The sequence below is a fragment of the Hippopotamus amphibius genome, chromosome X (genome assembly GCF_030028045.1).
Source record: "Hippopotamus amphibius kiboko isolate mHipAmp2 chromosome X, mHipAmp2.hap2, whole genome shotgun sequence".
NCBI lineage: Eukaryota > Metazoa > Chordata > Mammalia > Artiodactyla > Hippopotamidae > Hippopotamus > Hippopotamus amphibius.
The window spans coordinates 94,113,138-94,135,304 of record NC_080203.1 but is presented as its reverse complement, the minus strand read 5'-3'; the positions used below and the strand labels follow the sequence as shown (position 1 = coordinate 94,135,304).

The window sequence follows — 22,167 nt, the reverse complement described above, 5'->3', positions numbered from 1 at the left end:
CTGCTGCCATGGGACTGGAGCACCGTCCTCTCTGTTTTCAGATGTGAAATGTCAGGGAAGGGGATAAGGGGAGTACAGATGGCGACAAGCCAGGTCCCACCTCCATAGCAGGTTCTCCCCCAGGCAGGACGCACTCTGAGGGGCAGTCTCCCTCATCTGTCCACATCCAGGAGCCTCAAATCCTGCCTCCTCCCCTAGAGGGCTCTGCTCCTGGGTAGCAAGAGCACTGGGTACCAAGTGCCTCAGGCATCGGTGGGTTCAAACTCCAGCTGTGCCACTGACTTGTGTCCCTGAGCAAGTGACTTGCATTGTTTCTTCGTTGTCAGATGGAGAGTTACCCCAACTTGATAGTGTCACTGGGAGCATTAAATGGAGTTATGTGAAAGGGGCACGGCACACAGAGAACGCCTTACCTTTAGCAATTAAAGGTGTGTGGCAACGGGGGAGCAGTAATGCAGGGCCAATTTTTGCCTTTCAGTGGATTTACCCACCCATATAATCCTCCATTTGCTCAGTGCACTACTGATTTGTCCATTTGTCCACCCCCCCCACCCCCCACCCACTTATCCATCCATTCTCCCACTCACAACCAATTACTCTACCCTTCCCTCTACCCATCCATCTGCCCATTTAGTCATTAATCCACCTACCTATTCACTCATCCATTTGTATATTCACCCCATCCACCTATTTACCAACCTATCCATATGGATCCCCCACAACCCATCTATCTGTCCATCTATCCATAGCCCTGCCTATCATTTATTCAGCTACTCTTTACTCTTCCCATTAGCTCATCCACCTATCTGCCCACTCATCCATACAGTCCCCTAGCCATTCCAGCTGTCCATTTATTTCAAAACCTATCCATCATCAATCCATGCAACCTTCTACTTATTTATCCATCAGTCCCTCCAACCACTTATCCATCCTCCCTTCTGTCCACTCATCCATACCCACACCCCATACACATCCACTCGCATACATATCGGCAGATACTTCTGCTCCCCTCAGTTTGAGGCTGGTCAACAGTAACTGGAGACAGGCTGCATGAGGGTGAGGGAAGGAGAGTTAAGTTGCAGCCAGAGACCACCCTCCCCGTTCTAATGGTGTAACCTCCCCACCCCCAGCACATCCCTCATGGTTGGAAAGAATCAGAACAGACGTCAGTGGGTGGGCCGTCTGGCCAGATGGTATTTTGGCTGCACAGCTTTTACACACACACACACACACATGTTGCTAGAACGCTGAACATGGACCGTGCCCCACCCAACATCCCCAATCCCAAATGCAGAGTAGCCAGGCTTCCAGACATAAATTAAAAAATAAAATAAAATTAAAAAGAGTTGGTCTCTGGGAGGGAGAGCTCATGCAGAGATGAAGGCAAAGTCCCCTGGGAGCCAGGGCCAAGAAAGAGAAATCCCTGCCCCTCCCCTCAGGATTCCCCACTCCCCAGGGGCGTCGGCCCTAAGACAGGGTCACTAACACCAGCCATCAGGCCTCCAACCACTTTAATGCCCAGTCTCCCAACCTATCTTATTTTGGCGCGGCCCCCATTTTCCCACCACAGCCCAAGGGAATGCGGGGGGGTGGGGAGGTGAGGGAGTGGGTGCAGCCTGCAGGTCTTTAGCTGACTTCTCCCGGTTCTAGGTCTGGGTCGGGAGACCCCACGCACTCCTTGCTGAGCCGCACAATTTCCTGGGACAGAACTTCCATGTCCTAAGAAACAAATTGAGCCATCAGGGGTCAGAAAAGGTGGCAGGCGATGGCACCCTCACCAAGACTGGGTGTCATCCTTCTCATCCCATCAATGCCCAGCTCTGTCTAGCCTGAGACAGCTATGTCTCCAGCTATTCGGAGAAGCTCTCAGAGCTCCCAGCAGTGGGCTGGGCTTAAAAAGGTGTGTATGGTGTGTGTGAGCAGGGAGGAGTGCCTGGAGCTAGGGATTTGGACATGGGAGTGGATCACCTGCTGTGTGCGGTGAGGCTGGAGGACATGACCCCTACCCCTGCCACCTACTTGTCTACTAAATGGTGAGCTTGCTTCCCAGAGGCAGGGGCCAGACCTGCATCCTTTCTGACTTCCCGAGAGATGGGGAAATACTTGGGTGGCAGGATGGGTGAGTGGACACGTGGGTGGATGCATGGGACCACAGCAGGCAAATAGGTGGACAAATGAACTGTTCAGAGGACAGGTGGAGGACAACTGGTAGGTGGGCAGGTCGCTGGGCAGGTGGCTAAAAGGTAAGACAAGGGGTGATTGACGAGTAGGTAAGAAAGAGAGAGTGACATGTCAGGAAACGGGTGCAGGGGACTTCCCTGTTGCTCCATGGTCCCGATGCATGGGGCCCGGGTTCAATCCCTAGTCAAGGAACTAGATCCTACATGCCGCAACTAAAGATCCCTCATGCTGCAATGAAGAGGCTGCAAGCGGCAATAAAGATCCCTCATGCTACAACTGAAAAGAAAGAAAAAAAAAGAAAAAAAAATCCCACATGCCACAATGAAGATCCCGCATGTGGCAATTAAGACCCAGCGCAGACAAATAAATAAATAAATAAAAATAATAAATATTAAAAAAAAAGGAAATGGGTGCAAAGGCATAAGGAGATGATTAGAGGGGGAGCAGGGCAGATGGGCAAACAGTAGGTGGGTTGGTGGGAGAGTGGCTGAATGTGTGTATGAATGGATGAGTGGGTGGGCGCAAGGACAGAGGGAAGAGTGAAAGACGAACCTGAAGTCGCCTGGAGGATGGGAAAATGAGGGGAAAGGAGTGCTTGGTGAATGGGGTGGGTGGAGAGGGGACGACCCAGGGACTGTGTGGCTGAACAGACAATGGGGTAGGCTGGTAGGCCACACTTGCCTTGTGCAAGTGCATATTCTTGGTGAGCTGTTCCTCCAGCATGTTCTGTAACTTCTTATTCATCTCCCGAAGGTTCTCGTCGCCTGGCTTCACTAGGTCTCTCAGAACGCTGCCCAGCCCGCTGCGGTCTGTGTGGCCTGCTGCCACAGACACATCTGCAAGGGCCCAGGCTGAGAATCACCTCCGTGCTCAAGCCGGAGGAGAAACAGAGCACGAAAGAGGGAAACAGAGAGTGGGGGAGAAAAACGGGGGGAGAAGTCATCTAATGGAGGGAGCAGAGGCTTTGCCATGTGAGGCCCGGCTTCACTTACTAGCTGTGCGGCCCTGAGAAATGGGGATAAGAACTAACTCATGGAGCTGGAAAAACGCATATGACTGCACGCAAAGCACAGAGCACACAGTCAGCTCTCAGCACATGTCAACTGGTATTATTCTGATTAATAAGGAAAAACAGGGAGAGGAGAAGGTTTGGAAGAAAGGAACAAAAGAAATAAAAATGGGGGATGGGGGAAGGAAGAGAAGAAAAGGAGGAGAGGGGAAGAAGAGCAGAGAGAAGGACCCTAAAAGGGATACACATCCAGAGAATGAAAACTTCTGGAGGTGGAACCATCTAGACAGGCAGTAGGAACAGTGAGACAAGACAAAGGGGGGATGGGGTAGAAAGAAGAGAAGGGAGAGAAAGCAGAGGAAGAGTCGCAGGGAGGGGAAAGGAGAATGGGAAGGACAGAGAGACACTAGAGAAAGGAGAGTGCAGAGATGACAGAGACTTAGACAGGAGGGAGGAGCCGAGACAAGAGATGGAATAGAGAGGATGACACACAGATCCTGGCCTGCCCGGCTCTCCCCTCTAGCGCCTGTGGTCTCAGCAGTAACTTCGGTGAGTTCCGTGAGGCGAGGAGAGAAGCCGCAGCTCTGGACGGTGGGGAAGGAGGAGGCAGGTGAGGGGCTGGGCAAAGGGTGAGGGCTGGGGAGGGGGCACTGACCAATCCGGCTGTCCATGACATAGGTCTCGATGATGGCGCTCTTCCGGCAGAGGTCCTCCGCCATGGACGCGCTGCTCACCTCCAGGTGCTTCACCTGCAGGGCGGCCCAGCCCACCTCAGACCCTCAACTGTGCATGTTCACCCATGAGGAGGGGCCTGGCCAGATATCCCCTCACCCCCAGCCCCCACTCCTGCCACTCCAGCCTCTTCGCCAAGGGCAAGCCTGGAGGGGACGAGCAGGCAGACAGCACCTTCTCCTCCAGCATCCATTTCTCCTGCTGCGTCTCTGCCAGGCGCTGAAAGAGCTCAGCCACTTCCTCATCTGACAGCTCTGCTGGCCGCGGGGGCTGGGCCTGAGGGCTGCTGGATAAGGACTGCAGGGAAGAGGGGAGAGAGGCCAGCCCAGGCTCAGTGCTGACACCCCAGATAGGATCAGGGGCTAAGAAGGAGAACCAAGCGGGGGTGGGCTTTGCAACAGGGGCTATAGACAACCTGCAGACAAGTCTTGGCACCCTCAGAGACTCTGGATCCCCCTGTGCCTAAACGGGGAGACGGGAACCACCACACCACAGCCTTATTGAGACCATGAAGGGAGAGCCTGTAGCAAATGAGCTCTAGCTTCCAGTTGACAGGAAAACTAGGGGCGAGAGGAACAAGCTAAATGATACGACTAGGAAGCCAGCAGGAAAATCCCAAAGGTGGGACACTTGCTGCAGGTCAACCGGGCTGGTCTCTTCTAAAGGTTGATGTCATGAAAAAAAGGGATCACACTAGATTCACGAGACTTAAGGAACATAAAGCAACCATATGCAACAACTGTGCTCTGAAATTGAATGCTGGTTTTCATAAAACCAGCAATAAAGGACATTTTGGGACCAACTAGAGAAATCTGATTAAGGTCAAAGTGTTAAAAAAGACGAAAATTTGCCAAGTTGGGAGGGTAGAGATCAGCAGGTTACTTATAATCTTATTTAGGTTTAAAAAAAGAGAGAGAGGTCTAGAAGAGTATGAACTAAGGATTTATAGTAGTGATCTCTGGATGGTGAAGCCGTGATTTCTTTGGATTTTTTAAAAAACTCTTTGCTTGTGTTTTTTAAACTTTTCTACAATGTATACATACTACTCACAGAATGATAAAAAAGTTATTTCCAAATAAAAGTGTCTGGCAAGGAAGCTGACACAGACGACAGTAATAATAAGTGATAATTATGAGTTGGAAAAAAGGATCTCCTACGTGGATGACGTACCTACTATGAGCCACATATTTTATGGCACCAGGAAAGGTGGAATTAGCCCACAAATGATGAAACGGGGGGTCAGAGAGAATAATTTGTCCATCCCCCATTTAGCAATCTGAATCCAAGTTGGTGAGCTTAGGAGATGGCTGCAGGGGAGGGAAAAAAGAGGGCCCAGAATTTGGCCCAGAAGCTGGGCCTGTAGGCTCTTCCCTGCCCCTTACCCTGGCTGGAACAGTTGAGCTCTCCTTCTCCCGCAAGATCTCGCGGTAGCTGAAGGAAGAAACACTACTGCTGTCCCCAGTCTGGGTCCGGCTTGGTGAGTTCATCTCTGAGAGAACCAGCTCCTCGAGCCCTGGGCAGAGAGGGAAGAGAAATCTGAGTCCCAATCCCCCAGGGTCCCAGGGTACTGGCTGGCAGGAAGAGGCAGAAATAGACTTGACAGAGATGGAGAGGGGCAAAGAGACACTCAGGCATGGCTAACAGTGGAAGCAGACAGTAGGGTAGGGAAAGGCAGAAACAGAAAAGGAGCTGCCTCTCTAGGCAAACACACACCAGAAGTGAAACGAAGGTGAAGATGGGGAGAAAGATGGTGATGTGGACACACGTGGGGCATAAAGTGGCGTATGCACTCAGACTCAGGGTACAGACAGCTGGAGAGGGCACAGGGGCACCCCCACATGCAGAGAGAAGACCCCAGAGAGACAGCAAGCCAGAGCAGATGAGAGAGGCAAACAGAGACCCTGGCTAAGGACACGAGTCAGGGCAGAGACAGAGAGAGAAAAGATGGCGACAGACTCGTAGCCATGCACCTAAATCTCAATTTCATCTAATGGATGAATAGAATGTATGGCACAGAATTTGAATCTGTTTGTTGATTTGTATACCAATCTGTAACAGAACAGAAATAAAAGTCCTCCGTTATAAGAGAGGTAACTTCAGGAGACTTGAGTGCCTCTGCGAGACACTGATTTGGTGAGAAATACACCCGTTTTTGCCATGTCACTTGAAACACAGCCACTAAGCTTGTGCCTCTGTTCTTGCGGCTGCTTCTGGGTGTCAGAGAAGGGGGGCTGACACCACAAGCCAAGGATCTCCAGCAAGAGCAAGATGGCTGTGGAGGGACAGGGAGCAAGTTTTTTCTCGCTTATGATACGGGAGATGCACCAGAGCCATCACTGCATCTTATTTACAGGCCATTTCTTTCTAAAACAAAGTCCAAGGCAACTCAAAGTTTTCTGTTGTGTCTTCTGCCTTAAAGTGGCAGAAATAACATGGATTTTAGCTGCATAATGATCACACGGTAGTGTTGCTGCCTGATTGTAAGTGTGTCTCCCTAGCTCAACGGTGAGCTCCTGGAGGACTAAGACTCGTGGGGGCTTCCTATCAGGGACCCTGGATGTGAGCGTGAGGGCTCAGTCCATATTTATAGAATGAGAGAATGGACACAAGAGACTTAGAGACACTGGGTGAGGTGTGGGAATGTATGAGGGGTAGTGGGGAGACAAACAGAGACACAGACAGACGAGAAAGAGGGAGAAAGAGAGAAGAGACACAGAAATAGAGAGACAGAGATAAAGGAACAGAGAGAAGAAAAAAGCAGGAGGAGAAAAGGAGAGAACTAGAGAGAGAACTAGCCGGGAGAGAAAGGCAGATACAGAGATGACATGAAGAGGCAGAAAGAGACAGGAACAGAGAAGAGACAGCAAGAAGGAGAGAGAGACACACAGATAATGCAGAGAGAGAGAGAGAGAGGAGGGACAGATGCAGAGAAAGGCTAAAAGACAAAGTTCAAGAGGGACAGAAGACACAGGAGTGCCCTGCAGAGTGACGTATGAGCAGCAGCCCCAGCCTTCAGGCCCAAGCTCTGCGTCCACACACCTCCGCCTCCCCTGTTGTCCGGGCCCCTCACCTGAGCGGCTCTTGCTATTGGTGAGGATGTCTTGCAACCGCTCTTGCAGTTTATCAGCCCGTTTCCGCTCCAGGTGCAGCTGCCGTTTGAGGTCCTTGAGCTGTGAGGAATGGGGGAAAGATGGGGGCTGAGGCCCGGTGGGCCCACAGGCGGCGGGGTGGGGGGTAAGGTGGGGCATGGGGCAGGAGCGGGCCATGCTTGGACACCTCCCCATCTTACTGCAGCACTGCCCTTCTTCTCAAGGATTCGCTGCCCATCCACCGTGTCCTTCACCTCCTGTTGGATAGGGAAAGCACGGCTGGTGGGTGCCAGAATGGCTACATGCAGTGCGCTCCCTCCCTGCCCCATTCCTGCACACGGAGGCCCGGGGTGTGTCAAGGGACCAGGAGGGACCAGTGACCTGCTTCAGGCTGTTGATGGTCTTCAGGTGGCAGTCCCGCTCCTCCTGGGCCTGTTGGAGCTGATCCCGCACACCCTGCAGCTCCTCTTCCTTGCTCTGCAAAGCAGAGGGCAGCTCAGGCCGCGGCTTGTGGAACCTCAGTCCTCCCACCAGAGAGGAACGCCATCACGCAATAGGCACCTTCAGCTCACTGGCGTGCTGCTCCCGACACTGCTCGAGGGCTTCCTCTTGTTCCTGCTGCTGCTGCTGCAGAGATTCCTACAAGACGAATCCCAGGTCTGGCCACAGCCCCCCCCACCCAGAGGACGTCACATCCCCTAAAGGACATCATGCCCAGTGAGGGGTGTGAGGGATTGCAGCGGGGCCCCTGGGTGTGCAGAGAAGAAATGCCCACAGGGAACACTGTGGACACAGAAGGGTCACATCGGGGGCTGTGCCATTCGCATGCAAGACCAACATCTGCATTTACATCTTATTATTTAATAAAACATAACATAGCACTTACTGTATGCCAGGAATGTTGTAGGGATTTTATATATATTAACTCATTTTATATAACCCTCCCATAATACCTAGACAGCAGGTATTATTGTTATCCCACTTTTTATGGATGTCAAAAAGGAGCCACAGAGAAGTAAATAACTTGTCCAAGGCCACACAGCTAGAAAGCAGCCCAGACAGGATTCAAACCCAGGCAAACAACTGGCTCCAGCATGTGTGCTCTTCACTGCTATGTGACACTGTCTCTTACATATTATCATGAGTTTTCCAGAAAATGGTAGTAAAAATTCTGGTTGGAACAAAATTAGAATTATTATATTACAATAATTTCCCAACAGAAGTACAATTTCAGAAGGAAGAGGTGCCTTTTCAAATTTGCACATCTGACACTCTGCCCTACTAATGTCCACGCCCTGGTCCCCTCCAGAGGGCTGCTGTTGAGCCAGGGGGCACTGTGGGGATGCCCAAGTCCAGAGCATCTCAGAATGTTCCAGGGCCTGACCACTCCCGGTCCCCTGGTTTGGCATGGGTACCCCAGAATCAGCCTCTGCGCCTCACCAGGCACCAACTCACCTCAGCCTCCTTCAAGCGCCGTTCAAACCAGCCTTTGGCTCCATCCATGGAGTGTACCTGAGCTTGAAGTTCTTCCACCGTCTGCTGGAGAGTCTCCAGCTCCCGTGTTCGGGCCTGAAAGAGGGCAGAGCATCACGGGCCAGGTGGAGGAGTGGCCCCTCACCCATGCCATGCCCTGGCCCATCAGCAGTGCCGGGCTCACCCGGTTTCAGAGGCAGAAGGACATCATCATCTGCCCACCCACCTTCTCCTCGCGGATCTGCCCACGCAGCTCCTCCTCCTGCCGCTTCTTGTCTTCGTGGAGCTCCCGGAGCTCACGCTCATAGCGGGCGCGCACCCCCAGCACCTCCTTCTCATGCTGCAGTCGAACTGCTCCCAGCTCCTCCTTGTGCTGGGACTTCTCCTGCAGCGTCTCCATGGCTAGCTCGTCCAGCATGGCCTTCCGCTTCTCAGCACTCTGGCGCCCAAGAGGGTGGGACAGGAGGATGTCAGTCAACCTCCTCCCCTAAAGCCAAACAAGGCCCGAGGAACAATCCAAAGTCCACCTCCTCCCCATCCCCCACTGAACAGGCTAAGTCACTCAGCCATCCTCACGGAACTGGTCACTTTCTGTCCCCTCCCATTCCCATGGGTTTGTCCATATCACCTGTCCCCCCATAGACTGGGCATCCCCCCGTGGTGGTGCCCACCTTACGAGCCTCCTGTAGTTCCTGGGTCAATTGCTCCTTCTCCTGCCCGAGTTCCTGAAGTTGTTCCAGCAGCCGACTATTGGCTCGCAATGACTCCTAACGTGGGGACGAAGAGGGTGAGTTTAATAAAGAGTCCCCAGGAGGTGCTGGTCAGCCAGGGCACTTCTGGGAGGACATCTCCCTTAACCCTGGTGAAGTGGGTGATTTCTCTCCGTTTCTAGATGAGAAACATGGCAGAGTAGCTCCTCCCTAGCATTCCTTCTCCCGCTATTATTCTGGTTTCGATTACGGCATCAGAATGGCTATCCTAACTAACTGAAGAGGCTCAGTCTCAAGTGAAGTGACTTGGTCTAGGACACACAGGTGCTAATATAAGTCCGGGAGTCAGACTGGAACCCAGGTCCACCTGACTCCATGGTCTTCCCATGGCACCTCATGGGAAACTCCACTGAACCAGAACTAGGGAACTACGAGGAGACAGGTTAAAGCCAGAGGTGTCACCTGGAGCTGGGAGTTGAGGTCATCTTTCTGTCCCACGAGGTCCTCGTAGTCAGTCTGCCGCTGCTGCAACTCAGCTGTCAGCCCAGCAGTCTGTTCCCGGAGCATATTCAGTTCTTGGGTCTTTGCCGTTTGGATCTGGAGAGAGTGGTGGTGATGGGAAGTGGAGTGAAAGGGGCCCCAGCAGCCAGTCACGGGGTGTTCCAGGGAGACAGGGAGAGAGGTGAAAAGAGAGCCAGGAGGAGAGAGAGAGAATTTCAAAGAGAAAAGTAGTGAGAGAAAGAGATCAACAGAGGATTGGATCCGTGTGCTATATTCATACAACGAAATAGTACACAGAGATAGCAGAACAGATCAGTGCTACATATGGATTAACCTCACAGATACAATGCTTCAGGAAAGAAGCCAGACATAAGGTTGGTTGTCTGATTCCATTTACATGAAGTTGAAGAGCAAGCAAAACTACTCTATGTTGCTAAAGATCAGATGAGTGGTTACTTCTGGGGAAGCACTGACTGAGAAGGGGTAAAAGGGGCCTTCTGGGGTGCTGCAAATGCTCTATATCTTCACCTGGGTGGTGGCTACATGGGGACAGATAAATATACAGACACGGATAATTCACTGAGTGCCCACTTAAGATTAGCACACTTCTTACACTTTACTGGAGAGACACTAGGATGCAAAATAAGCAGCGATGGATGACCAGAGAGAAGAGGGGTGGAAGCCAACAGAAAGGAGAAGCTGAGGATGAAACAGAAACAGAGGCAGGAGAACAGCATGAGCTCCAGATGACCTTGCCCCGATGTGGATCAAAAGCAGAGGCAGACAGGAAACTGGGGAGGGATCAGTGCAGGCTCCCACGTGTCCTATACCTGCTCCAGGGCAGCCAGGCTGGTCTTCAAGGCACTGTTCTCAGCCAGAAGTCCTTCTACTTGTTCCTGGGCATCTGCACTCTGGAGGGACACCTGGCCCCATCCCCACAACAAGTGAGAGTGGGTCCAGAACAGGAGGACAGGACCTACCCGCAGCCAAGAAAGAAAGGACACACATACACACACCCACAAGAACCACGACCAGGGGAAGCAGGGCCCTTGGGGCCTGGCCTGCCTGTACGGTACCCACTGAGGCTGCCCCCACCCTCACCCCCACCTCCCTGAGCCCACTCAGTACAATGTACCTGATCCTGCAGGGCGCGCAGGGCTGCCGCGTGCTCCAGGCGCTCCCCCTGCCGCTGATCTCTCAGCTCTGCCAAGCTCTGTGGGGACCAGGTTAGGGGAGCCCATTCCAGACCTCAGCCTCCCCTGGGGTACATATAACCACACAGGCTCTCTCTTTGACCACCTGGCAGCATGTTGCCAGCACCTGAGGGTCTTGGACTACCCAGCCATCAGAGACCTCAGGCTCACCCAGACTCTAGGTCATTATCCCCAGGGGCCTCACACACCCCTATATCCCAGTTCTAAGCACCTCAGAAAACACCTAGACTCCTGGGGATTTCAAATTCACTCAGCCCCCCTCCATAAGACGGTCTCACACTCACCCAGATTCCAGCTCAGAGGCCCCACGATTCTCAGACACACTCAACCCCCAGGGACTACAGCTTCGCCCAGACTCCTGACCCCAACCCCCAGGGTTTTTAGATACATGCACCCCCATGTCCCTAGTTCCCAAGAGTCTCAGGCCCACCCAAACTCACCGGCCCCAAATCCTGTAGCTTTCAAACTGATACAGTTGTGTAGTTTCCAGCTCCTGGTGAGGTCTCAGACTGACACCTCACCTGCCACTCCTATCCCCAGCCTCTGGGGATCTTCAGACCCACCTTTACCCAGACTTCTGTCCCCAGCTCCTAAGGGTTTTAGGCCCACAAGCCACCAGAGCCCCCAATCCCAGGGACCTCAGACTCACTTACTCTAAGGGGAAGCCTGGAGGCTTTAAAGTCACGCAGCCGCCAACCCTTAGGAGCCTCAGACCTACCTCGACTTTTGTTCCAGTCTCTGGAAGTCTCAGACTCACCAGTTTTCTTTTATTCACAGCCCCCAAGGACCACCAGCTCACATGATCCAACTTCCTAGGCGTCTCAAGACCCAGACCAGCCCCCAAGCTTCTGAGGGCCTCAAATGCACTCAGCCTCTAGGCCCAACTGTCTTACCCCTGGAAGTCATATCTACCCAGCCCCCACAGGTCTCAAAGTTACCCAACCTTCAGGGAGTTCAGACTCACTCCAACTCCTGGTCCCAGTCCAGTGACCACAGATTTCTCCAGATTCCTGTCTCTAATTCCCTGGAGTTTCGGATTCATCCAAACTTGTGGCACAGAGCCCCCTAGTCCTCAGCCCCCCGAGATCTTTGACTCATGCAGATTCCTAGCCCAACTCCTAGGGCTCTCCGGGTTCCCTCGTTCCCATCTTCCTAGTTCCTGGGGGGCCCAGGACCCATCTAGTCCCTATATTTCCAACACAGGAAATATCAGACTCCTCAACTAGCCTCTGTAGACCGTAGAGGTCCCCAGACTCCCAGTCCTGTCCCTATCCCAGTGATCTCAGAACTTAATCCCTCACCTGATTGGCAGCCTCGAGCTCCTGCTGCAGCTTCTGAGTTCGAGCCAACTGGGCTTTAAGATCAGCTTCCTTCCGCTGCTGTAACTCCTCAATCTTGTTCCTGGGGGTGATTGGTGGGAGGGAGGGGCACACTGACCACAGCCTGAGGCCCAGCCTCCCAGCTCTGCCCCTGTGATCTTCGGTTAATCCTGCTGGGCACTGCCCCATTGTACACCAACATCCCCAACCCTGGTAGTTACCGGCTGTCATTGAATAGTGTCTCTTTTTCTGTCTGCAGACGGCAAAAACTGGGCACAGAAAGATAGACATATATGGGTCCGTTCCACAAGTCAATCCCCTCCCTAGTCCCCCCAAATCCCCTCCCTCTAGCTCTGGAAAAAAGAAATTTACCTTTCTTGTTTCTTTTTCAGTTTCTCGGAGAGCTGCGGTAGGGGAGGGGGGTACAGACAAGTGATAACAATGAGAATCACATTAATAAAGACAAAAACGAACTTCATGTTTACAGACACTTCCTACTAAGTCTTTTTTAGAAACTGGAATTTACTCATGTTGCCTCGTGGAATCCTCAAAACAGTCCTCAGAAGCGAGCACTACTGCCTTTACAAATGGGGAAACTGAGTCTCAGAAGGGTTAAGTAATTTGGTTGCACAGCTGGTCGGCAGCAAAAACGTGACCTCTACCCAGCTCCTCAGGCTCCAAAGCCCAACATTTATACCCCCAACCTATTGACCGATGGCCATGCCATAGAATAGCTAGGCTGGGAGGCCTGGAAGACAAGATCATGATTGGCTGCCTCGCCACTGGGTCTCAAGTTCCTAAGATAAGAGCCAGCAGTCTATAAATGCTTGGATGGACAGACGGATGGATGGACGGATGGATGGATGGATAGATGAACAAAAAAGCAGAGCTCAGAGGACACAGAAGGATGGGATGGGGCCTGCCATGCACAAGGCATAGAGGGACCACATTAGCCCATTTCATATTGAAAGCAAATCTGAGACCTAAATGTGAGTGTCTCCACTTCACAGATGACGAAACTGAGGCTTTGAGGAGATACTCTGCCCCTCTACCCTACTAGGGGAAGCACGGCAGGTGGGGAGTGGGTGGGGCAAAGTCCAGGCAAAGCTCAGCAGCCCCACCTTAGCAAGTTCTTCCTGCAGCCTGGATGTTTCTGCCTGCTTCAAGGTCTGCTGGGAAGGATGAGGAAGGGAGTTGTTATCAGCAAGTGGGGAGGTAAGACCTGTGCCTTTCCCTGCCCTCCTGCCTTCCTAATCCATCAGTCCACAAGATGGTGATGTCACAGACATCTCCACGGGACCACAGGCAGAGCTAGGGCCTGCCTCCTGGCACCCCAGCCCCAACAGACCCAGATTCACCTCCAAGCCTTGCAATTGCTCCCAGAGCAATCTCTTTTCCTCTTTCTCCACTTCCCATTTCAGCTCCACTTCTGCCAATGGCATGGGGGCCAGGACAGGGGAAGCTGGGCCCCCCGGAGGGTCCCCTTGACCCTCACTGGCAGCTGAGGACCTCCCAGCCTCTTTCCTGTAGCGCTCCTGCAGGGCTGGTGGGTAGAACAGAGACATATGATGGATGAGGTAGTCTCAGAAGACCCCTGATGCGCCTCAAACAGAGGGAGAACTGGCCTTCAATCCCTTAGGCAGCAGAAACCCTGCCCCAATGGCCACAAGCCTACAAAACAAAGGTTGGGTCCCCACCTCTCACAAATCTTTTAAGCCCCACCAACCACGGAAATCCTGTCTATGGTCAAACCAGCCCAAGCTATTTTCCAAAGCCCCACCGCCATCCTGCAAGCCCCACCCCATCCCACAAGCCCCACCCACAACCATCCAAGGTGATGCCCACCATCCTCCATTTAAGCTGAATTCTCCTATAACCTCTAATCCCCAGCCACATTCTACAAAGTCTCCCTCCTGATCACCAAACTACCACCCATCACCCCACAAGCCCAGCTGCTCTCCAAAAGTCCACACATCAGGACACTCCCACACTCTATCAAGCTTTCTTTCAGCTTTCATCCCAGACCCCACTGACAACTTGGGCTCAGAATCTTCCTAACATTCCTTTATTCACTTTCTCCATTTAGCAAACATCTCCTTTCTGATGTTCAATCCGCTTATCTGTAACATTTACTAGGTACCAGGTGCCTAAACTCAGAAATATATCACCTCTTACCTCTACTACAATTTTCTACGTGGTGGACATCACTACCTGCACTTTGTAGATGACAAAGCTTTGGCTCAGAGAGGTGAAACGGCTTGTCCAAAGTCATACACTGGTTCAGGGGAGGGCCAAACCTGATTCTAAAGCCTTTTCCTTCCCCTGGGGAGGACAACACCTTACTCAAGCCCCAAGGTCCCCACATCCCCAGGAGGGTCTCCACGCACCTGCCACGTTCTTCTGCAAGGCTGTGTTCTCCGCCTGCAGTCTCAGCAGCTCCCCATCCACAAGGCTCCCAGCTTGGGCAGCCCCTGCCCTGGCAGCCCCATCCTTCAGTTGCTGGTTCTCCTGCTCCAGCTGTTCCATCTGGCTGCAGAGCTGAGCAGGGGACAAGCAAGGTAGCAGAAAAGCAAAGAATCAGAACATTTGCTGAAATATACATAGCATTTGGCCCATGTACTTTACAATTCCCATACACGCCTGTGATGGAGAGGCTCTCATTACTTGTTATCCCCACTTCACAGATAAGGACACTGAGACACAGATGTTAAACAACCTCAAATTCACACATCTGTTAAGTGACAGAGTCACAGAAGATTGAGAATACTGAGAACAATTTTGCGCTTGCCCGCTCCCAACCTCACAGTTGCAATCCAAGACCTCAGGCTCCTCTGGAAGTTGCTGGTCCAAGATGTCAGCATCACGGATAGCCCCACTGCCAGCCCTCTTCTGTGGAGAGGTCTGTGTCTGGGAGCCGAGGCACCACAGACAGCTTTCAGAGCATTTCCAGGGTCAACACCACCCACAGCTCCCTATCGTTAGCCCTTGGAGAGCCCGTGGAGAGGAGTACAATGCACTAAAACTAAGCCAGCCCCCTGCTCAACTCCTGGAGTAAACATAGTTCTCACAGCAGACCTGACAAGATCCTTTGTCCCCATTTTCAGATGAGGAGACTGAGGCCCACAGAGAATTTTTATTTTATTGCCTGGGATATTTTCTACCTAGAACAGCATTCCTTTCATCCAGTTCTTCCCATGACTGGCTTTTCTGCATCCTTCAGTGCTCTGCTCAAATGTCACCTTTCAAGTAGTATCTCCCAACAGAGAAATTCCAATACTCTCTAGCACAGCATTCTGTTCACTTCTTACCTAGCCCGAATCGCAATGAAATTTACCTATCATGTTTTTAATTTCTTAAACCTCTGAAAATGTTTGGATCATAAACTGTGATTCACAATTAAATTTTATTTTATAACATAGGGTCACAAGCATAGATTCGGAAGCCAGACTGCTTGGATGTGAATTTCTACTCTGCCGTTTCACCTTGGCACAAATTACTTCACCTCTCTGGGGCTCAGTTCTCCCCATCTGTTGAATAGGGATAGTAATGATATCTCACTGGTTTGCCGTGAAAGTTAAATGAATGAACAATGTAAAGCACATCAAACAGGACCTGGCACACAGTAAACACTATGTAACTGTCAGTTATCCTGCTATTATTGTTTGTTTACTATGTTATCATCTTTTTCCCCATCCCACCCCCAGAATATAAGCTACCCAAGAGGAAGGACTATTTTGTACTGCTCACAACTATTCCCAGAACACACAGCACATAGTGGGAGCTCAATAACTATTTGTTGAAGGAACAATTGAGCTGAAACATCTTGGCAAATAAGTGCTAGAGGCAGGCCTTGAACTCGGGTCTCCCTGTGAGCACTTCTAGTTTCCAGGAGGAAGAGGGGGAGTGTGAAGGAGGTTCTACACCTGGCCCAGTGCCTAGCCAAGGGCAGGTGCTGAGAAACACGAGCTGGATTTATGGAGGGATAACTGCCCCTGCCTCACCTGGCAAGAACCATGATATCATTGAGGCCAGAGGCAGGAAGCAGTGAGAAGTGAGGCGATAAGGTCAGCTGTTACGTGAGTGCCAGGAGTTCTGAAATTTCAGGGGCAACAACTCAGTGGGAGGTGTTGTCTAAAGGAGCAATGTGGTAAGACCTGCAGGTCAGGACAACCTTTATGGCTTGGTCTGGTAAGAGAAGTTAGAGGTGAGGAGACCAGCGAGGAGACTGTGGGAATAGAGCTGGTGAGAGGTGGTAAGGGCTGAGGCAGGGTGAGGCCACAGGATGGATATGAAACTTTTAAATAATCAAGAAATATTTTAGAGGGAAAATGAATTAATAAAAGGATACTATCAGTAGCTAACACCTACATAGCTGATACTATGTGCAAGGCTCTGTTCTAAGTGGTTTATAGATATTAACCTATTCAATCCTCCCAAAAGCCCTGCCAGGGAGGTACCGTCATTATCATCTTTTCCATTTTAAATATTTGGGAACCAAGAAACAGGAAGCTTAAGTGACTTGCTCAAGGTTACAGTTAGTAAAAGGCAGAGCCATGAGTTTAATCTAGGCCTTCTGGCTCTTAACTACTACTTACTAAATTGCCTCTGGTATTGTACCTGCACAAAGCTTGTGTTTTTGGCTTGTTTTCTTTTTTAAGGTCTTGAGCCCTACATTCTCAGGTAGAGCCTTGGAAATACCTTTTGTTGTTGCTGTGAGACGTTTTCCCTTAAAACACACGAAAAACATAGAAAAGGGAAGCAGCTCAAACATCTTTCCATCCCATACTAAGCATAAGAATTTTACCTAAGACCCCCAGCAACCTGGGGCTCCATAGCACCAGCCCCAAAATATACACAAGGAGACTTGAAGCTCAAGGAAAAGGAGGGACTTGGTCAGGAACCAGCTGACCTCACTGGAGTGCTGCTTTCTAATCCCAGCACAGTAGGTGGTCCCATCTGTCAACTCACTGCCCCCCTAACAGAGAGCCAGGCCTTGTTTCAGCACCATGGACAGTGACCCAGGGCCAGCTTCTGTCCAACCACCCTCAGCTGCTCTGGCTTCAGCCCAGGTGGCCCTACCCCTTGGACCCCCCTCAACTATCCAGGGCACCAGCACCTTGCTGAACTCGGCCATAAGCGTGCTGTTCTGCAAACGGAAGTCCTCCTCCTGGCTGTGCAGCTTTGCCTGCAGCATCTCATTTTCACTCAGCAGCCCCTCGACTTCCTGCAGTGGCAGATGTGGGCCAGGTCTCCAACAGGGGTAGAAAGGGTGGGACAGTAGGGCAAAGAAACAGAGAAAGGGAGAAAATGACATTGGGGGGAGAACACAGGGTACAGAGAATGAGATGGGTGAAATCAGGAGATATAGGGGGAAAGAGAGATATAAGGAGGGATAAAAGAGGAGATAGAGAGGGAGAGAGAGACGTGGAGTAAAGAGAAGAGAAGATGGGAAGGGAGAAAGTGACGGAGGGGAGAGTGGGGGAAAAGAGAGGGGTATACAGAAATAGGGGAGAAAGGAAGCAGAGAGAGATGGGGAAGGGGGTTAGATAGGGAAGGAGAGAGGGATGGGGAGGGGGAGAGAGAAAAAAAGAGAAAGTAGGACGACAGAGATATAGGAACAGAGAGATCAACAGAAGGAGAACAGAACAGAGAGGGGGATCAGGAAAAGAAATGAATCAGGAAGAGGGAAAGGAACAGGAGAGAGAGGAACAGGGGAGAGAAAAACAAGGAGTCAAGAGAGAGAAACAAAGAACAGGAAAGAAGAAAAGAGAGAAATGATGGCAGAGATAGGAACAGGTGGGTGAAAGAAAAAGAGAAGGTTGGGGAGAGAAACAAGAATCCGAGAGGAACAGGAAGACAGAGACAGAGAGAGACTCAGAGAGGAGGATAAAGAGAAAGAAAAGGGAGAAGGAGAGACATACAGAGAGGTGCAGAGTGAGAGACAAAACAGGAAAACAAAGATAGACAGAAAAACACATGGCAAGGAGGTAGTCACAGATGCAAGCACACACAGAGAAAGAAAGGCCAGCACAAGGAGATCCCAGCATACAGAAACATCCCCTCTAAGACAGTCTCCCAGGCACATTTACCCACCAGGGGTCCCCTTACCTGAGCTTTCTTGCTCTTGCTCAGTGCCTAAAGGTGAGAGGGGTGGGAAGAGAGACAAGGTGAACAGAGATGGACTCCCTCACTAGGGTATGGCGATATTGTGGCAAGTGTCAAGATGGAACAATGATAACAGGAGTTGAGGGATGGGGTTATCTTTAACCACAGAACTTACACAACAATTTGTAGCCCATAGGAATGATGGAGTGAGTGAGTGGGTGAGTGAGGAGCACCCTGCTTACACCCTTTCCTCTGAGCTCTTGAGGCTTTTCATGGGTCTCAGTATTTAATCCTTCATAGGCTGGATCTCCGGGCTCAGAAATTATGGCTTCATTGTTACATCTGTCCAAACACATCTATGTGGATCCCTCCCATGCACCGTGGAGACTGCTGCTCCCCTGCTGGGCAGCGGAGGGCATTGCCGGGTTGGGAAATCAGCACCCTACCAAAGAGAAGCCCAGCTTTCTGACTGCCAGACTTTCTGCATTCTGTATTCCTTCATCTAACAAATATTTATGGAGAACATACTATGTATAACATTGTACTATGCACAGGGACAGAGAGGTGAAGAAAGACAAAGGAGGGCCTTGAATGCCTGGAGGGGCCGTGCTAGGTCATATGCTATCTCACCTTCAAAGGATTTGAGAGGTGGGTTTAGTCTCACTTTACCAACAGGACTAGGACAGGGGCGAGGAGTAGGAGCACAAGGCAGGAGTGTGAGTGGAGGACAGAAGGCAGATTTAAGGCAGATTTACTGATAGATTTGATTATTTAGTTAGAAATGAGTGAATGAGAATGAGTAATTGAAATTAAAAATAAAGAGTAAATGAAAATTAATCAATAAATTAAGCAGTACTAGATAAAATTACCAAACAAAGGAGACTTCCATGAGAAATTTCTGAATGACTAATGACAGCATGTAACATTCGGGCTGGTTCACTGCAGGTGTTCACTGGACAGATGAATGAGTCAGATGGCTACAGGGAAACATGGGTGGGTGAGTAGGTGGAAGGAGGTACCTTCTGAGCTTTGTTGAACTCCTTATCCAGGTAGGCGACCTTCTGTCGAAGACTGGTAAGTTCTGGTGTGGGGAAAGCAGGGAGTCTCAGCCTCAGTCAGTGGTAAGGAGCTGAAAGGTCTTCCTGCCAGGCCTCTGAGGTTTAATTTTCCCCTTGTCCACTGTCCCCCAAAGCCACCCCCATCTAATGAGACCCTCTTGACTTACCAACACCATTCTTGCGTAGTTCATCTGAAAGCTGGTAGTTGTTTGTCCGGAGTTCTAGGAGCTGAGCCTTAGGGGGAAGCAGGGAGGGAAATGACTTGGCAGGAATGTGCCCCCTACCCTCATGAGGAGAGAACCAATCCTTTGAGCCCCACAGACCCTTCTGCCCTCAATGTGCCTCTTTAGTCACTCCTAAGACCTGTGCATCCCAAATGAGTCCAGCCGCTCAGACCCTGTCCCACCTTCTCCAGTTCTACTTATAACCACAGCCAGCCTCACCTGTCTCCCTGCTGCCTCCATCTCTCCCCTTCCAATCCTACTCCGCCCTCAGGCCATGAGAAAGCGCTGACCCAGTCAATCTCTTGTTCATGTGTGTTCCATGGCTCTCCATGCCCACAGGATAAAGTCTGCCTCTTCATCCTGACTGGCCTCATCGCACACTAAACACTGTTCTGTCTTCTGTCAGAAGTGTTGTCTATCCTCTTTGCCAGAGCAGGGGGCAGGGGACTGCCTTCATCCCTCTTTCCCAAGGGAAGAGGGCCTGGTATTATGATCAATTTCACTAAGTAAAAGGGAGCTGCCCAGGTTCCCACCCCCAAGGCTCTCAAAATATGTCCAGACCCCTTTCAAGAATTGAGGGACAGTGAAGTATGGGCCATTCCAAACAGCATATCTCTACCTATCAGCCCTGCAGGGGGCCGAGGCCAGTTCTTCCCAGAATCACCATCCCTTACCCTACCAGGACCTTTCCCTCTCTCCCACAGCACCAGCCTCCATCCCTGGGTGGTAGGCTACAGGTGAGAGTGCTTGACCTCTACAAAATCTTTCCTGCCCCTGTCCTCTCTCGGACCCAGTGATCTGTCTCCCCCAGTCCTGATCCAAGTGGAACACCCCTGGCACCCACTTAGACTTCCTATCCATCAGAGTCCAGTGGTTTTCCCTTCACTCATGACCAATGGAATCAATCTTCTTCACACAAGGGTCCCCTACACCCCTCAAGATCTCCCCAGTCATGATCCAATGGGATGACCCTATACCCTTCAGGGTTTTCCCCCCCACAAGGCCTTGAGTGGGCCAGTTGGATTACTCTTACTCACATGGAATACCTTGCACAAGTTATAGGGGCCTTCCCCTTTAATGGTCCAATTATCTCACTCTTCCACCCTCAGGGTCCCTGACACAGCGACAACTGGTTTCCTTCATTCCAGGACGAATGGATTACCTGTCCTCACCCGGAGTTCCTCTTGTCCTCCCACAGGACCCCACACAGGGTTTCCCCTTTCCAGAGTCTCCCCACTCACAAAATCCAACAGTCTTCCCCAGTAAGAAACTCTCTCAACAAGGGCCCACTCTGGCCTTTCATTCCATCTCAGAGTCGCTCCCCAAAGAATCAAAATACTCAGTCAGGGTACCTTCCCACAGCCCGGTGATTTCCCATCCACGCGGTCCAAGGTACCACTCTTTCACCTCCTCTGGTCCTCTCTCCAACAAGGATTAATGGTATAACCCATTCAGGGCCTTCTACACCTCACGTCTAATGGCATCACCCGTAATCATCCAATGGTACCGCCCTCTATCAGAATCTGCTACCGCTACCACCCCTCGCACAGGAGCTCCACCTCCCAGGAACAATGACAGCATGTGGGGGTCTTTCCCCAGTCCCCTGGCGTAGTGGTATTTCCCAGAAAAAGGTCCACCTCCCACCGGTAATGGTATTGCCCTCTCCAGGGCTCCCCGCCACCATGACGCAAACAGCCCAACACCCGCTTCCTTCCTCTCCAGGCAAAATGGTTTCGCCCTCTGAGGATCTCCTCCCCTAAAAGCCCAGCATTATCATCGCCCACCCAGGGTATCCCCGCAGGGGCCCAAAGGTCTCATCGCCTGCAGGTCGGAGTAAGGTATCGCCCCTGCTAGGACTCTCTTCCGCCTACAAGGCTAACAGACTCCAGCCCATCAGAGCCCAAGAGTATCTCGGAATCTAGTAGTCTCACCACTCGGAGCCTCAGTTTCCCTTCTCCGGACTAACCCCTTAGACTCAAGGTCCATCCCAACCAACCCCTGCTCAAAGCCGATGGCACGATCTCTGTCTTCCCCGCCCCCCGTCGCCTAGCCCGGTGGTCTTTTCCCCGGCGAGCGGCACCTGCATCCGCTGAAACTCCTCCTCAGACAGAGCTTGCGCCATGTTCCTCCCCCCACCCACCCGACAGCTTTCTGCGCAGACGCATTGTCCCTCGTCATAGTATTAAGGTCGGACCAGACCACTGGGCAAGCATAGAGGGGGAGGAGTCTACTCCGGAAGTTCAGCATTTTGGAAACCGAGAGAAGAGAAGGAAACTGACAGGTTAGGTGAATTGCAATTTACTGTTTTACCAGAATCAAGGTCATTTGACCTGGCTTTTGAGTTCTCATAGACTACTCATTGTGATGCAACACTATGGCATCCCTGTGTCATGGGTGGACTCGTCGCTAGGGAAGTGTTTGCCGACCGAATATCACGTTTCCATGGTACTCCTTTAAGGAGAATGGTTGGTTTTACCATAGAAATGAAAACGGAAGCTTTGCTCACGTCTTGTTCCCGCCCTCCTCCGGGTTGACCCAAAAGGGAATCCCGC

At 51.4% G+C, this 22,167-nt stretch overlaps 1 protein-coding gene across 5 annotated transcripts; it reads right to left on the bottom strand.

Moving 5' to 3' along the window:
* Nucleotides 1–1,494: 1,494 nt before the first annotated feature.
* On the bottom strand, nt 1,495–21,742 carry GRIPAP1 (GRIP1 associated protein 1). 5 transcript variants are annotated; one of them, XM_057718966.1, is made up of 26 exons: nt 21,696–21,742; nt 19,559–19,625; nt 19,353–19,414; nt 18,337–18,363; nt 17,345–17,452; nt 14,616–14,766; nt 13,587–13,771; nt 13,350–13,400; nt 12,601–12,632; nt 12,450–12,497; nt 12,211–12,310; nt 10,831–10,908; nt 10,526–10,618; nt 9,657–9,791; nt 9,156–9,251; nt 8,711–8,923; nt 8,467–8,580; nt 7,573–7,650; nt 7,393–7,488; nt 7,212–7,268; nt 6,993–7,092; nt 5,305–5,435; nt 4,097–4,219; nt 3,846–3,939; nt 2,863–3,017; nt 1,495–1,719 (listed from the first exon to the last, which is right to left on the bottom strand). In XM_057718966.1, exons 1-26 carry the CDS (start codon nt 21,735–21,737, stop codon nt 1,627–1,629), a joined length of 2,529 nt encoding a protein of 842 aa, XP_057574949.1. In that variant the 5' UTR covers nt 21,738–21,742; the 3' UTR covers nt 1,495–1,626. The 5 variants fall into 5 exon arrangements, with proteins under 5 accessions (XP_057574949.1, XP_057574950.1, XP_057574951.1 ...); XM_057718967.1 differs by having other exon boundaries at nt 13,350–13,397; nt 21,696–21,741; XM_057718968.1 differs by lacking the exon at nt 19,353–19,414 and adding an exon at nt 19,203–19,310 and having other exon boundaries at nt 21,696–21,741.
* Between the last annotated feature and the right edge of the window lie 425 nt (nt 21,743–22,167).